Genomic DNA, 15,350 nt, shown 5'->3' with positions numbered 1-15,350 from the left:
CAACAGCTTTTTAACCTTTTAAACTTTGGCCGTGCGACCGGCATCGGCAACCACAATACCAAAAATAATTTCCTTTCTGGCAAAGTGCAAATGCTCGCACTTGCCACTTAATTTTCATTAAAAATATTTTTAATTAAAAAGAAAAAAAAAACAGAAGAAAAACCAAACAATTTTCGCAGCATTCTCGCACATTGTAATTTCGTGGGCTTACCTTCCTTCTTGTAGAAAATAACCTCCAGCTTCAGTTCCATCTTATTGGAGAGACTTTTCTCAATTTGCTGTTTGTGCTCCTCCTTCGTATCCGGTCCGTAAAGGAAATGACATGAGCAGCCTGTTTTTTGTACGGCCGGAATTCCATCCATCCGTTGCCATTGCGATTGCGATTGCGTTCGTGTTTGTTTGTGTGTTTTGGGTTTTGCCGGAGAACAATTGAATAAAATTGTACAATACATTCAAATGAGTATTCAAGTGTTAAATAAGTTGAGTCTGTCCGTCTTCCTTCTTACCCTTTTGCATAATTTGCGCGCGTGAATATCCTGTCAAATCCACGAACCCATCCGAGCAATAAACAATTGGATTGCCATTTGCCTGCGCATTGCCGAGCACAAAGTTCGAGTCTGGAACGAGAGGGCGGAAAGAAAGTGGCAAAGAAAGTGAGCGGAGAAAGTTGAACAACAGCCAAGTGGGGGAGGGAGAAAAGGTAGTTGTCCGGGGAAATGGAAATACGGATGGGTGAAGGATGATGTTCACCAGCTTTTCATTTGAAATGAAATATTGTCCCAACAAAACAGCAGTAATAAGACAAGTCCTGCTGGGCTTTTCCCTTTGGCCCCTTTTTCCTATTTCAACTTCAAATTTTCTTAAATTTTTTCAGCCAAATGGTTCAACTGCCAATATTGCCATATCCATGTCAAATAAGTTTGCAAATAACTCTTTAATTTTTAGATTGCCTTATTGAGTCCCCTAAACTAATATTTTTCTTTATTTAAGCTTTTCATTTACACTCAACTCTAAGTCTAGTCTTTGGAAAAATATTGCATTTTGTGTGCAAACAAAAAATTTCCAAGGGATTTAATTAAATTCTGGCAAGAGCTGGGCGTTATTCGCTGCAGAAAATGAAATTCTTGCTTTCTTTCGGTGCCAGTTGGCCAGTTTCACATGCTCGCATGTGACTGCGCCACCGGAAACGGAAATCCACCTAAGGGACATGGGTATCCCATGGAGCCCTCCATTTATTTATAACATTTTCTAAGAACACAACTCAATAAGCGTAAAACCTTTTCATTGCAGTTTCAGAAATAGACCCTATCTCACATATCCTGTATACTGGCATTGGAGACGAGCTGTGAATAGAATGCAAAGGACGGTAATTGCCAGCACAATGGACAGATTACTTCATAAAAGCAAATGGAAGAAAAAGGATGTGGATGCAACAAATTGAATTGTAAGGCAGCCAGTTCAATGGGAGCTTGAAATGAAAACTCACATGCCAGACAACAATGTAAGCTTCATAGTCCTAACCACATCAACATCTCACTCAAGTATTGTAGAAATGGGAAATAATTCGCAATAATCACATTTATAAGCAATCAAGGATACATTGTTTTCTAGGAATCTTTTGAAATTTGTCAGCCAATTGTTGGTTTTTTGTCATTTCATGCCCAGAAATCTATAAATTAATAAAGTACTTTATTTAATGCCACCACAATATGTCCGACATATTAAAAGTAAATTTGTTTAATAAGCGGCAATCAATAAAGTGTTATGGTTTGCCATAAGCCTTAAATACACATGCGGAAAAAATTTAATTTAATTGATGTTAAAGCAGCTTCATGTAAAATAATATTATCAGAAAAATATCATTGAAAGCTTATAGTTTTTTGCTTTGAATAACAACTTTAATGCGAGTATCAATATTTAATAGTTTGCTGTTTGCTGATGTGCCTTAAATTGAATTTATTTTCAAATTTAATAACATGAGGCATCCTTAGAACTGACCCTCATTTTGTGTGCGAATATTTGTAATAAATACATCTTTGTACATATTTACGGAACAATCATTGGGAGGCCGGAGGCTAAATCACTTGCAGGCTGCTCTTTGTTTGAGTTATTTGACTGCTGCCGGCGACAGGGACACATCCACATCCAGTCACTTTACTGACTGACTCCGGCTCATTTAATATGCTTATTTTATTATTTATGCCTCGTAAAACCTTTTTAATCCCTATGCCGGCTGAGCATTTCGTTTCATGTTCGGAGGTTGTGACAACTCGTAAAGACAATTATCGCTGGGGAGCTGCGGGGAACATGTGTGTGTGCGCGGGATGCGAAATAAAACAATTAATTTATATGATGGCCGACTGACATGTTGTCCCGAGACAGGAACTGAGCAACGTCAGCACGTGTGCGTGCGTCCCATCCTGTCCTGTCAACGGCTGCCAGGATTTTACTTTCTCGATAGTGCAGCAGATTAAGTCTGAAGCTGGATCGATCGAGCTCGAAATAATCAGCCTTCAGTCTGGATATGAAAAAGGAAATATCTGAATTTTAATGCCTGCACTTTCCGATCATTACGCTTGAGTACTGAAAATAAAGAAAACGTATGTACACTTTCTCGGCACAAGCCCAACAAGGCACAGTTTAATTTACTGTAAAACATTTTTTTCCCTCAAAGGAATACATACAGTATACGCAATATGTATATATATTTTTTTAAGGTTTCCACGAGTCTTCTTTTGTGTATCGCATCGCCGGGTGGTACAACAAAAAAGAATGGGCGGAAGATGAGTAAAAAAAGAAGGGGGCGTGTACGCACAGAAGCACATAGTTTTAATTTCCCAGCACGAAATAAAAAAAAGCATTTTGCATGCCTTTATGGGCAGATTTTCAATATGGATAAGGAAGGACTCCCCATGCACGCGCAAACATGTATTTCATATTTAAAGGACAACGATTCGTGACCGTTCTGGAGCTTTTCCCCAAAGCATGAGCACTTAACAGCGAAAAGTCCCCACTGTATCCCTAGAGACCCAAAATATTGGACAGATACACAGTGAAAAATACACAGACTTCCGGATATCCTTATCCTGCATGTTTGTTAAATTTTCTTCAAGTGCTCCTTTTCGGAAATCTCTTATGCTTACTTTTTTATGAGTTACCCGGCATTTGATTCCGGCATTTGGCTTATGCAGGCCCCTCTCAATAAAAAGTGTCATAAATATTACATTACAAAAAATCGTATAAAAACCGAGGAATCGCTTAGCATTAGCATGGGCATTAGCATTTCACTTACGAGTGCCATCGAAGCGGGTGGCGATTGTGTCCAGGAATGTGTTCTGGGGCGCTAGCAGCCCCTTGCGGGCTGGCATGGGAATGGTGGGGCCGGTGCGCCTTAAAAAGCGCTGCTTGGGGCGTGGCAATGCTGCAAGTAAAAAGAGTTCAAAAACACATTACTTTTATTGTCGATTTCAAAAAAGTTCAATCCCAAAAATGCCATAAACCAGAGAGACGGCTTTATATTATTTTTTGAGCTTCAAATATTTCACAAAACGAAAACATTTATTGAATAATATTTTTATGGTAATATTCCACCAAGTTTTCTGTCTAACATTTTTTAAAATATTCAATTGCCATTCCTGTTTTTCACATTTTTTGCCAACTATTTTCTTGTTTATTAATTGGTTTCGTATTTTTTTGTTATTTATTTTTACCCATTTGATTGTTTGTTCTTCGATGGGTTCTCATTGTTATTATTTTTCCAGTCTGTGCTCCGCATTTCGATGAAAATATTTGTACACCAACACTTTTTCCATTCAGCTACTGAAACAATGAAACCTGAAGCTAAATAGAAAACATTTTGGATCCATTTAACTCAGACGCGCCTCCGCCCACGCCTCCCGGACAAAAAGTGTGCGCCGAAGTTTGTACATCAAAATCAACTGTTTTTTGGCAGTTGATAATTTTTCTCGTTTTTTGTGGCCCGCAGGTGCTGGTCGCGTTAATTTCCAGAAGCAACACAAGCGGTCAGAAAACAGCAACAAATAACCGCAACCGCAACAGTGACAGCTGTTGGGGCTTTTCGTCGAGCAAAGTCGAGGCAAATGGCAAAAAGTCGAATTTTTGATAAGAGCCGTCGACGTCAGAGGCGGCTTGTTGACATTGCGAAGGAGTGTTGGTTGTGTGGGGGTAGAGCCGTTAAGCCAAAGACAATAATCGCTCATACAAAATATTAGGGGTATTCCGGAGAACGGATAATATTTCAGTTAACTGACATATCATATATCCTACATCTTATTGAAGTTTAAATATTTTAAAAAAATAATTTTTACCCAACTTGAATCACCCTGCTTAGTTAGTTTATTTTGTGCATTAGATAACGTGTCCTATACCCCGATAAGGTTGACCAGAATTAGAAGCCTCCAGCACATAGCCCGGCGAGAGGATTGAACCCGATATCGCATGCAATTTTGATTAATATGCCATTAGATTGTGGGGTCCTGTGGAGTCAGTCCAACCAATGACTCACGCTGATATAAACACACACTTCCATCTCGGTTCGACCACAAAATTTTCATTTCCGACATTTCCTGGTAACGGACGGCAGGTTGCAGGATGAAACTGATTTCTGGAATATGGTTAACCATATGTACAAGTATGGATGTACATCCTCACGCAAACATGCGGAGCGGAGGCATCTGCAACTGTCAGAGTGTATGTGTGGTGAGTTAGTGTGTTTGAAAGTATGTGTGTGCAATTTCCGTTTCCGCCTTGTTCCACATGATTAGGCTGATGATACTTGGTTATGTGGCCTCCGTTTCATTTTTTCCCTTTGCCAATCCACTTTCTTTGAGTTTTCCTCTTGCGGGCAAAAAAAAAACAGAAATTGGGAAAGAATTTTTAGGAAAATAAATATTCCTGGCTGGAACAATCAATGCTTGTGCTGGTGGATGGTGGCTGAAACCTGAAAGCGAATTTGCAATTTCATAAATGTGCATAGTATTTCCCATCAGCTAACAAGCGCAAAGCAACCTTGAATGCATTTCCAACAAAAATAAGTAAACAATGTTGCGAGATCACAAACAGGAAAATGGTTATATATTTATCAGCAGTTTGCAGGAAAATGTAAAGCAGATATCAGATAGTACTGTCTGTCGGAAATGAAAATAATCATACAACTATTTTCAAACAAGTTATTGAATGGATTCCTATTTAGTATACATTTATGGCAGATTTGTATTCCCTAAGACCCTTTTAAATTAAATAAAATGCTAACTAAAAACGCCTTGTCTTGGGCATTCCACGAATAAAGGTTTTAGAAAGGCCACTTCCTGGAATACCCAATCCGATTGCCCTGAAGAAAATTATCTTTAAAGAAGATTAGCAGTGAAAAATAAATACATTCAACCAGCAACCACCCCTGGGGAACTGAGAGGGCCTGCCCCAGTCCCAGCTTTGAAAATTCTCACACGCCAAGGTCCAGTGTTCATTTAAGCAAATTTGGCTTATTCGGAAACGCGAGGGAAGCTGCTATGGTAGTACCTAATAACCACGTTAAGGCGAAATCGCCTTGTAAGAGGACGGAACGAGTTTGGAATTTTTAATTCCGTGAGCCGCATGTGGTGCCACGGAAGAGTGGGAGCTGCCGACGCCCGGGAGTGTGGCACGTGCTCCATAAAAAAGTGAGGCTTCCGCCAGGGGAGACTGCGGGGGAATGCACGAAAATATGCTTTTTTTGGCCCACACACACACAAGCACACGGAGAATTGGCTGACCATTGAAAAGAGAAGGGCACTGGAACGCAGCAGGAAAACTCAATTGCTTCAATTTTATTCGGACCATTTGCCACCTGCACACATGATTTGCAGAGAGGAATACATTCAGAAAGAAAAACAAGTTAATACCCGGATTAAACATAAACTACAACCAGAACAACATACATTTAATCAGAGAACTTTTAAAACAAAACAAGAAACTATTATTTTAAGATACATATTGGATTTTCACTCCTCGGCTCCATTGTTTTTATGGCTCTTTCTGCGCTGCACCCGGCTCTGAATAAAGCCTCGAATCACTTTATGCTGATTTACCACAAAATCAAACCACAAATTCATGTCGGACTCGAAATTAAAAGCCGGCATTGTAGACATATCGGATCGGAAGCCTCGCACATAGTAGGGAGTATCCTTTGGCCAAGGACAGCGCTTCGGAACATTACTAAACTTATCCATATGCTTGCGTCCCAGTTGGATGAATGCAATCTGATTTTTGTTAGAAAGCAGACTGCAGCCATCGATTCCGGAAAGATTAAAGAGTGTGAAGTCATCGCCGAAGCGTCGAGGCAGTACAATTCTCATATTCACAAAGAATTTGGCGACCGGCTGGCTGAACTGCAACTCAATGTTAAAAGATGGACGCTTTACACTTTTGCTTAAGCCGCATTTCAGATGGGAGAGGACCTGCTCAGGGTCCTCACTGAAGCAAGTACAATTCGTAAAAATCATATCAAAATTACCCTAAAATAGAGAAATTTTCATTTAAAAATATCATTTTTTTGTTTCCTGATAAATTACCTTTCCTTTCACCAAAGAAACACAACAAATCGTCAAATAAATTAAAAACCACAAATTGCGGGCCATTTTGTTTCCACAACCACTCACAAATCCGGAATAAAATTAATATTTTCCATGGAAACTTTTTGTAATCCATTTGACTGATTACTCTCATTTATAATTACCATTTCTGTTTTTTTTTTTGGTGAACGTTAAGCGTTAATTGAGAAAGTGATTATGGGTGATTGCGGCCCACCATTAATGATCCGATTATGTGGCTATATTTTAGGTGACTGAAATCTTGATTATAATTTAAAATTTAAATTTTGCGAGCATATGCTTGGCAGTTACAAAACCACACATTAATTTGCTCTTCATGGCTGCATGGTTCATTGTTTAAAATTAAACAATCAAATGAGCCTTTTCGCCTCAATGAATGCATCTATCATAATAATTATAATTGTTATTCCGACATTAGTCACACATCGGCAGATAATTATTTTGAATATTTGGTAGAAGCAATGCACTTATTCATTAATACCAGTTTAATTGCATTATTAGTAGAGACTTTGGGGATCGAGATGAAGCCACAGGCTTACGGAGTGTGCACATTAGTCCTTTTGTCTATCCTGCCTAATTGGAATTTTCAAACGGAGGCAAAGGTGCGTATGAGTGATGTCCAGACAAGTCATCCGATTACTCTATCTTCTCATTTAATTATTCTAGAATAACTATGATCTGCTGACGGAGAATTTCACATGCAGCACCCAGGATAAGCACTCTAAGATTATCAAGGAACTCAACTGCGGTTTGAATAAAAATGCTAAACGCCGCACCTGGCACTTGGAGTTTGCGCTGAAACAGCAAGTCAAAGAGCACGATTTTCTAATGAGAATTGTTCTGCCACGTCAGAGGCCTCTGACCGACTTTGTCCTCATCGATCTGACAACCGATGGCTGCCAGTTGCTGGCCAATCGCAACCAGGTGCCGCTCATGCGACTCGGCCGGGACATCATGGACCGTTTCAGCAACTATCCCAAACAGTGTCCCTTCAAGGCGAATTATTCCTACTACATACGAGGCTTTCGCTTGGATTTGAATCTGTTACCAGCCGTAGATATGGAAACGCCAGTTAATATCGAGTTTAGTTATCAGAGCAAACAGCATGCACTCAAATGGATAACTGGGTACATGGGGGCACGTGTTCAACGTATTCCGGAAAAAAAGTCCAAAGGTTGAGCTTGAAATTCGCGGAAAAACGAGTCTCCATGGAAATTTTCTTTTTAATAAACCAAAAAGGATATGTCCTGCACAGTTACTACGAAGGATATCGGAAAGAGACTTGCAAATTCTTTACTAAATATTGTTTATTGACATTTTACTTCTAAAAACATTCCATTTTCTTTCAAGTTTTTCAAAAATTATGTTTGATACCTTCAAGTTGCCAAAGCTTTTGTCAGAAAATAAAGGAAAACCCATTCAAGGGTACAATAAATTAATGTGCGTATGACAAATCAGGCGAGGTGAGCATATGGCCGTGGAGTTAATATTGCAGAAAATCACCTGCCACCTGTTCTCAACTCTGTCTCTTTCGCTTCCTTCCACCCTATCTGTCTCTGTCTAAGAGCCTTTCTTTGTCGCGATGGCTTTCCCTTTTTCGCCATGACAGTTGAACCAGATGATGTTGCTACCTGTGTGTACATTCACGGCAATTCTTTCCATTTCATTCCACAAATGTTGTTCAATTACCTGCGCCCAGACAGCGACAGACAGTCGGAGGGAAAGGCAACATTGTGGCAACAACTGGTTGGGTCTGTTCGCTCTGCGACTGTGTGTATGATGACTGGCACATGGCGAGACACAAGCTGAACCAGCTGCCACAATTTGGCATTTGACAGATGACGAGAGATGGCGGCCAGCAACTAATAACCCACCTCCCACAATACGGTCTGAGGCACAAAAAGCAAAATGAAGTGAGAAATGTGACAATGTCGGCAGTTGATGATTTGTTACCGTTGCTGCTACCGGCAAAGGAAAGGACTTCCTGTTGGCCATGTGTTGCAGTTTCCACAGCATGAGTTGGGATGAGAATTTAGATACACTTTTCAAAAAGGATTATCAAAAGCTTTTTAGTTAAAATTATATAAAACATAAATCCTCTTAGCTGGTGGAACTCTTTCCCCAAATATCCTTATTCCAACTGGGCCTCTACAAGGAAGAACGTTAATTAGATGTTGGGGATTTGCATGCGTGTGGGCGTGTCACTCATTACAATGGAGTTTGGCAAAGGCGCCTGTCACTTGATTTGATGGCCAAAGCGAAGCTGTTGCCAATAAAGAACCCTTCCATCTTGTGGTCCCAAGCCAATTAAGGCCGACTGTTAATTGGCAGGACTGCTGCTGTCATCACTCCTTGGACAAAATCCCGAGAGTTAATTTACGAAACTTCATAGGTAGTCCATTAGGTGTATTAAGTGTCAATTTAAATACGGATGATTTGATGAAAACTAAAGCAAATAACAGACTCCGAAACTATCTATTTGTTGAGAGCAATTTTCAATCAAGGTTTACTGAAGTTCAGTACAAAAAGGTAAATAAATCTCTCTATTTAGGACAACTCTACCAGAAAACAATGAAAATGGTAAGGCAACAAAGGAATAAAAAAATTGTGTAAATGGCTCTTAATTAATTAAACAAGTCTTGTTGAGAAAAAGCAAATAAATCTTCAAGTAACACGTGTGACTAAGCACAGCATTTAAAAACTTGGAGTGTCTTACACAAAGCTTTGATTTAAGAAATTTAAACACCCCTACCCCTTATCAAAGAAAAATACATTCTAGTTTTGAAATTCACATAAAAGGTTGAAAGAAACTCTCCCAAAGTCGCTTACTGCCTTCGAAAAGAAACGAACCCACATTAACGGGCTGATAAGTTGCAAACAGATTAGAGCCATGAAATTTTAATCAGTTTCGTGCCCAAGTCGGCAAACAATTGAAAACGAAGCCACCTCGAAATTTTGATAAAGCCCCGCCACAAATTCCTGCGGTCGGACCCCAAACTAATGAATAGTTTGGGAATGGATGGGCCGGCGTGGGCGATGGCGTGGGTTTATGCCTTCCTTGCCGCAGAGTACTTAAGCCGAAATCTAAAATTTAAGCCCAGGCAGCGGCGGGTAATTAACACAGCTCCGCAATCCTTTTTATGGCCAGGTTCTCGGCCCTAATGCTTAATGCCATACAGGATGAGTACTTTACGCCTTTTACAAAGTTGTGTGGTTTTTAAGACTTGTTTGGAAAAGTTTTCGGCTCTTTTTTTCGGCGCTGAGTGAAAACTTTGTATGTATGGCAGCGGAATGTTTTTTTCCTTTCAGAGCTTTAATTCGATTCACACTGCCAAGTTGAACAAATTTCATCCTGCACAACACCAAGCACACACACTTTATAATTAATTAAAGCAAGTTTGTCTTTTGGCCAAGAATCTGCAGCACATTTGCCTTGGCCGGGCTGGAGTGGAATATTCAATGAAAAATGACATTGCTGGGATAAATATTTGCGTGGAGCAAGCGAGAAAAGTCAAGTGGATGATGGGGGGATGACGTCGACTACCAGATACTCTACCTTACCTTGGAAAATAGAGAAATGTGCCGTCTCATTGTTGGAGTGTTAGAGGAGCACTTTGGTAGCATAAATGACTGGGTGGAGTAAACAAACTTTGGTATAAAAAGTCATTTTCATGTCTTTTTGTTGTTGTTGTTTTCCTGCCAAAGTGCAGAAATTGTGAAAATTCATCTTTTCAATTTCCCCACACTCTCCAGCTCTCCGCAACACCCCATTTATGCAAACCTTGTGCTGTTTTTGCTGTCAATTTCACAGATTAATGCGCACACATTTCAACGCCAAAGTCGTCGGCAGCAACATTTATTATTGACAATGGCCAAAAGTTTTGGTTGTTTGGTTTTTGTTGGCCAACAAACCTTCTCTGACCAGACGGCGGAGCGACAAAAATTGATTTACAGTATAGATATTTTAATCATCAAAGCCCTCTTGGCTGTTAGTTCTTAGTTACGCTCCAGCCCCCTAAAATCAAATTTATGGCCTCCCGAGAAGGACACTGGGAGAGGGGTAGTGAGGGAGCCTGTTCCAAATACAATTTATGACCCGACATTCTCAGATGGAGGGCGGTTGGGTGATAAAAGGAGGCGTGGCCGGATGGCAGCCTGTTGAGTAACCTAAAGTTTTGGTGTTATTTCTATGGGCATAAGGAGCTTTTCCTGTGGCCTTCGGGCTGTTTACAGTTGTATTTCGCAAAAAGGTTTTCCAGATAATTTCGGGGCCAGACTCGAAAATTAAATTTGATCAGCCATCAAGGCAACTAATGATTAATTGGAAGGGCTTTTAATGAAAGTATTAAATCATACTTGTAATTCTTAAATTAAATGTTTTTAAAATCGTTATCACTTATAGTTTCGCGGTTTAAGCAAGTCTCTTGTTGCACTTCCATAAATATTTCTCAGGCGTTGATAACCACCACCACTTCCTATTTTGTTTTATCAAAAAATAAATTATGCAATGCATTTTGCGGTTAATTAAATTTGTTCCCGAAAGTATAAAAATTACGACTCTTGATGATATCAAGCACAGTGCTCGAGTAGCCTTGGTTTTGTCAAGTCCCAAGTTCATTTTAAATAAACTAAAGGATACCATGACCAATACGGATTTAAAGGTCCTGGAGCTATTGTTCCAGCGTCCCCTGGAGCCGGTATTCACCACTAGGGACAATGGAAAAACTGTGTTGGAAATCCCGGAAAGCTTCTACACGGATCGCTATAAGGCTGAGGCCGACCAGGTGGGCAATCGATTCTCCAAAAATGTGGATGTAAGGATTCCGGTTCAGGAATTGGCTTCGATTCCCAACCTGGACTTTGCCAAGCCTCTGGGCCCCAAGAAGCAATTCTCCTTGTTCAACGATCGCCATCGGAATATTGCCAGCGAGCTGATCACCCTTTTCATGAACGCCCCGAATCTCAGGCAGTTTGTCTCCCTCTCCGTTTTTTGCAAGTGAGTTTAAAATTGTGACTTTCAAGAAAAATAATATAGAGCATCCTCTTCCTAAAGGGACCGTCTTAATCCTATGCTATTCCAATACGCATACGCCGTGGCCATTGCTCATCGCAAGGACACCACCGAAGTTCCCATCACCAACATTTCCCAGGTTTTCCCCAGCAACTTTGTAGAGCCCTCCACTCTCAAGGCAGGTTTATACTTATATCTGCATAGTTCAGTTAGATAATAGGACTTTTTTTCTCTGTAGGATGGCCGCCAGGAGGGAACAGTTTTTGGAGAGAGCGGGGACCGAGTTCCCGTGCCCATTCCCCGTGACTACACGGCCTCGGATGTCGAGGACGAACACCGCATGGCTTACTTCCGGGAGGATATCGGAGTGAACAGCCATCACTGGCACTGGCACTTGGTCTACCCCACCACAGGACCCTATGAAGTTGTCAACAAGGATCGTCGCGGCGAGCTCTTCTACTATATGCACCAGCAGATCCTGGCCCGATATAACGCGGAACGTTTCTCCAACAACCTGAAGCGCATACAGCCACTGACCAACCTCCATAACGAGCTGTTTGAGGGCTACTTCCCCAAGATCCTGTCCAGCTTAAATAACCGTACCTATCCTGGTCGAGCCTCGGGCCAACTGCTCAAGGATGTGGATCGTGAGGATACCAAGATCACCATTGATGAAGTTCTGCGCTGGCGGAACAGGATCATGGATGTCATCGATCAGGGCTATGTCGAGGATGTAAGTATGGAGCTTTGGGGAGAATCAAACAAATCCATAAATTATATGTTTTTTTAAAGCCCTCTGGCCAGAGGATTCCATTGGACGAGGTCCGGGGCATCGATATTCTGGGCAACATGATCGAAGCCTCTCCAGTTCTCTCCGTGAACATGCAGTTGTATGGAAATCTGCACAACCAGGGACATAATATCATATCCTTTGCCCATGACCCCGATGGTCGGCATCTGGAGGAGTTCGGCGTGATGGGCGATGTCACCACAGCCATGAGGGATCCGATCTTCTACAGATGGCACGGATTCATTAACTCGATTTTCACCAAGTTCAAGAGCCTTCTGAACCCCTACAATGCCGATCAGCTGGGCTTTGAGGGTATTTCCGTTGATTACATTGAGGCCAAGATCGACAAGAAAGGCACATCTCCTAACCGATTGGCCACCTATTGGCAGAACTCCACTGTGGATCTGACTGCTGGCTTGGACTTTAGCTCGGCCACCAATGTCTTGGCCTCGTTTAATCATCTACAGAATGCCCCCTTCACCTACACTTTCAATGTCACCAATAATGGCGCTAAGAGAACTGGAACTTGCCGCATTTTCCTTTGCCCGAAGGTGGATGAGCGGAACATGCCCCTGAGATTGGAGGAACAGCGACAAATGGCCATCGAAATGGACAAGTTCACGGTGGATTGTGAGTATAAAAATATATCTATTTTCTTTCTTTAGATATACCTTTCCCCCAAGATTCTAAATCATAATTTCATAAACACTTCACTCATTTTTTTATGCAGAAAATACTGCTTAAATTTCCATCAAAATTTAAAAATAGAAAGCAAATTCTGATATTGTTTATAGCTAGATTATGGAGAAAAGGAAAAGAAAAGAGTCTTTACACTTTTATATCCTTTCCGCGTATTTCTTATTGGATTCAAAAGATTCTATGGACTTAGTCAGCTTTCCTTTTATGATATATGGTTATTACTTTTTAATTAATCCCCAGTGGTGCCCGGTGTGAATACCATACGCCGCCAGTCGTCGGAGTCCTCGGTGGCCATTCCCTTTGAGCGCTCGTTCCGGCCAGTGGGTGCGAATTACCAACCCCAGGCAGCCGATGAACTGGCCCGATTCCGGTTCTGTGGCTGCGGATGGCCACAGCATCTCCTGCTTCCCAAGGGCACTACCCAGGGCATGGCCTTTGACTTGTTCGTCATGATTTCCGACTACTCGCAGGACTCGGTGAAGCAGCCCAACACGTTAGTTGCTTTCCAGCGATTCCCACAGGATGATTGGTTGATTTTCCTATTTATATTTATTTTTTGCTAGACCCAATGATGCCTGCAGCACGGCGTACTCGTTCTGCGGCCTGAAGGACAAGCTGTATCCTGACAGACGCGCCATGGGCTTCCCCTTCGACCGCCGGCTGCCGAATACGTATTTGACTGAAATGGTGGATGCCTTCGGAAACATGGCCAGGACCGATGTGAAGATTCAGTATACGGACATAACAGTTGTGAAGTAATTTGAAATTTTTTCAAATTACTTAAAACGATTGAAGGACTGGGATAGATCAAAAGGACTAGCTCTTGGAAAATGAAACTCTATTATTTTCAACTAAACTAAGTGCATCTCATAATATAGTGTTATCGTGGTCTTGTTTATGCTTTATATTAATAAACCATATTCTGCTAAAATTATAATTCAGACACGTATTACTATGGTGATTAAAGTCTCTAGGTTAATATTTGTTTTAACCTTTAAGATTTCTTCACTCAAAGGCATGCAGCCATGGCTATGATAAATATTTACTGTTATAAGAAATCCTCGTCTTGGAATATTTTCTGGCTAAATATTTGTTTTACATTATTGAATATTCGTTTTGCCAAAGCAAGGGCCAGCCAAGCAGCCTAACAGATATATATTTCCGCCTACGGACATACAGAATACCGACTTGGCTGGCGTTTATTTGTCATAGACAGACACGCCCACAAGTGGGCGAGCTAATCCTATTAGACTTCAAAGCGGTTTTCCCAACAAACTTTCCGATTTCCCATGTCCAGAAGACTTCCCCGCCTGTGTCTTGCGTCCTGGGCTGGAAAATATATATCTGGGAAAATATCCAGGCAACAGACGTTGGAGTCGCAATCGAAAAACCGCTGCACGTGTTGCGCTTATTAATTTTCGACATTTACCGGGTCGAGCACTTTAATTAGGCAGCCACTGGACGCGGATAAAGTTCTTGGCAGACTTTCGGCCACTAAGACAACAGCTGCGGCAAACAAATTGATTTTTAATAGATTTTTATGGCAGCGCTTCCGATAATAGTTGCCACTCCGCACCACATGTCGTATACGTGATGAAATTTTGTTTCCCACTTCAGTCGCTGAGCTCTCACTAATTGGATTGATTTGCAAAAAAACCAGAACATATGCAAGTCATTAAAAAGTAAGCTTCAAAACATAAGTAAAACAAGCATCAACTTTATGCTCGTTTATCACAAAATAAAATATGTAAATGCAAACATGCTTGGGCTTAAAGTTGAAACTTTGTCCATGTTCTTTAATAATGTGAAAAGATAAATACAAAAGGCAGCATTTTATATTATCTGCTTTAAAACAAGTTCAATGAGCCCATACAAAAGTTGTAGCCAGTGTTGACGGGGCGGCTACGCAATTTAATCTCCTTTTGTGTCCCGCCTGCGCCCCGCCGAACTGGGCTTTTTTATTTCTTTTCAAAGTTGCATATTTTATGGGTTTATTTCTGTGTATACTGCAACGGGTGTAAACTTTCTTTTGGAATTCAAATTAAATTAGAGGAGAACGGTCAATTTGTGGTACCCTGCCTGCCGGGCCAAGTCGGACAAGCCATTTCTACTTTGAGACAATTTAAGCAAATATCCCAAAGCTTCGAAGCAATATAAAAGGTAAGAGTACAAGTTAGCCTCTCTGTTGGACGGCCTCCTTCGTTGTATTACTTCTTCCTTCTTTTTTTCAATCATTAGACCT

At 41.0% G+C, this 15,350-nt stretch overlaps 4 protein-coding genes across 8 annotated transcripts in view; 2 read left to right on the top strand and 2 right to left on the bottom strand.

The window, feature by feature from the left end:
• The window catches only part of Elk (Eag-like K[+] channel), a 53,083-nt gene that overhangs the window by 25,070 nt on the left and 12,663 nt on the right, over positions 1–15,350 (bottom strand). For 3 of the 5 annotated variants that reach the window (XM_017238717.3, XM_017238718.3, XM_043211077.2), the window contains exons 1-4: positions 3,711–3,757; positions 3,293–3,421; positions 507–617; positions 212–331 (exon numbers count right to left, since the gene is read on the bottom strand). In XM_017238717.3, coding sequence (XP_017094206.2) covers positions 212–331; positions 507–617; positions 3,293–3,421; positions 3,711–3,744 — 394 coding nt within the window. In that variant the 5' untranslated portion in view covers positions 3,745–3,757. Of the gene's footprint in view, positions 1–211; positions 332–506; positions 618–3,292; positions 3,422–3,710; positions 3,758–15,350 lie in introns of those variants that run through there. The other 2 variants (XM_017238719.3, XM_017238721.3) reach the window with 2 other exon arrangements.
• LOC108123366 (uncharacterized) lies at positions 6,000–6,634 on the bottom strand. The gene is made up of 2 exons (XM_017238488.3): positions 6,570–6,634; positions 6,000–6,512 (listed from the first exon to the last, which is right to left on the bottom strand). Exon 2 carries the CDS (start codon positions 6,498–6,500, stop codon positions 6,000–6,002), a length of 501 nt encoding a protein of 166 aa, XP_017093977.1. The 5' UTR covers positions 6,501–6,512; positions 6,570–6,634.
• Positions 7,070–7,787, top strand: LOC108123376 (uncharacterized). The gene is made up of 2 exons (XM_017238498.2): positions 7,070–7,210; positions 7,275–7,787. The coding sequence occupies exons 1-2, from the start codon at positions 7,070–7,072 to the stop codon at positions 7,785–7,787; spliced, it is 654 nt and encodes a 217-aa protein (XP_017093987.2).
• PPO1 (Prophenoloxidase 1) lies at positions 11,195–14,045 on the top strand. Its single transcript, XM_017238722.3, has 6 exons — positions 11,195–11,604; positions 11,662–11,797; positions 11,858–12,352; positions 12,412–13,039; positions 13,349–13,601; positions 13,672–14,045. Exons 1-6 carry the CDS (start codon positions 11,249–11,251, stop codon positions 13,865–13,867), a joined length of 2,064 nt encoding a protein of 687 aa, XP_017094211.2. The 5' UTR covers positions 11,195–11,248; the 3' UTR covers positions 13,868–14,045.

The sequence above is a fragment of the Drosophila bipectinata genome, chromosome 2R, assembly GCF_030179905.1.
Source record: "Drosophila bipectinata strain 14024-0381.07 chromosome 2R, DbipHiC1v2, whole genome shotgun sequence".
NCBI lineage: Eukaryota > Metazoa > Arthropoda > Insecta > Diptera > Drosophilidae > Drosophila > Drosophila bipectinata.
Note: the sequence above shows the minus strand (reverse complement) of the source record. Positions and strands in the feature narration are given on the sequence as shown.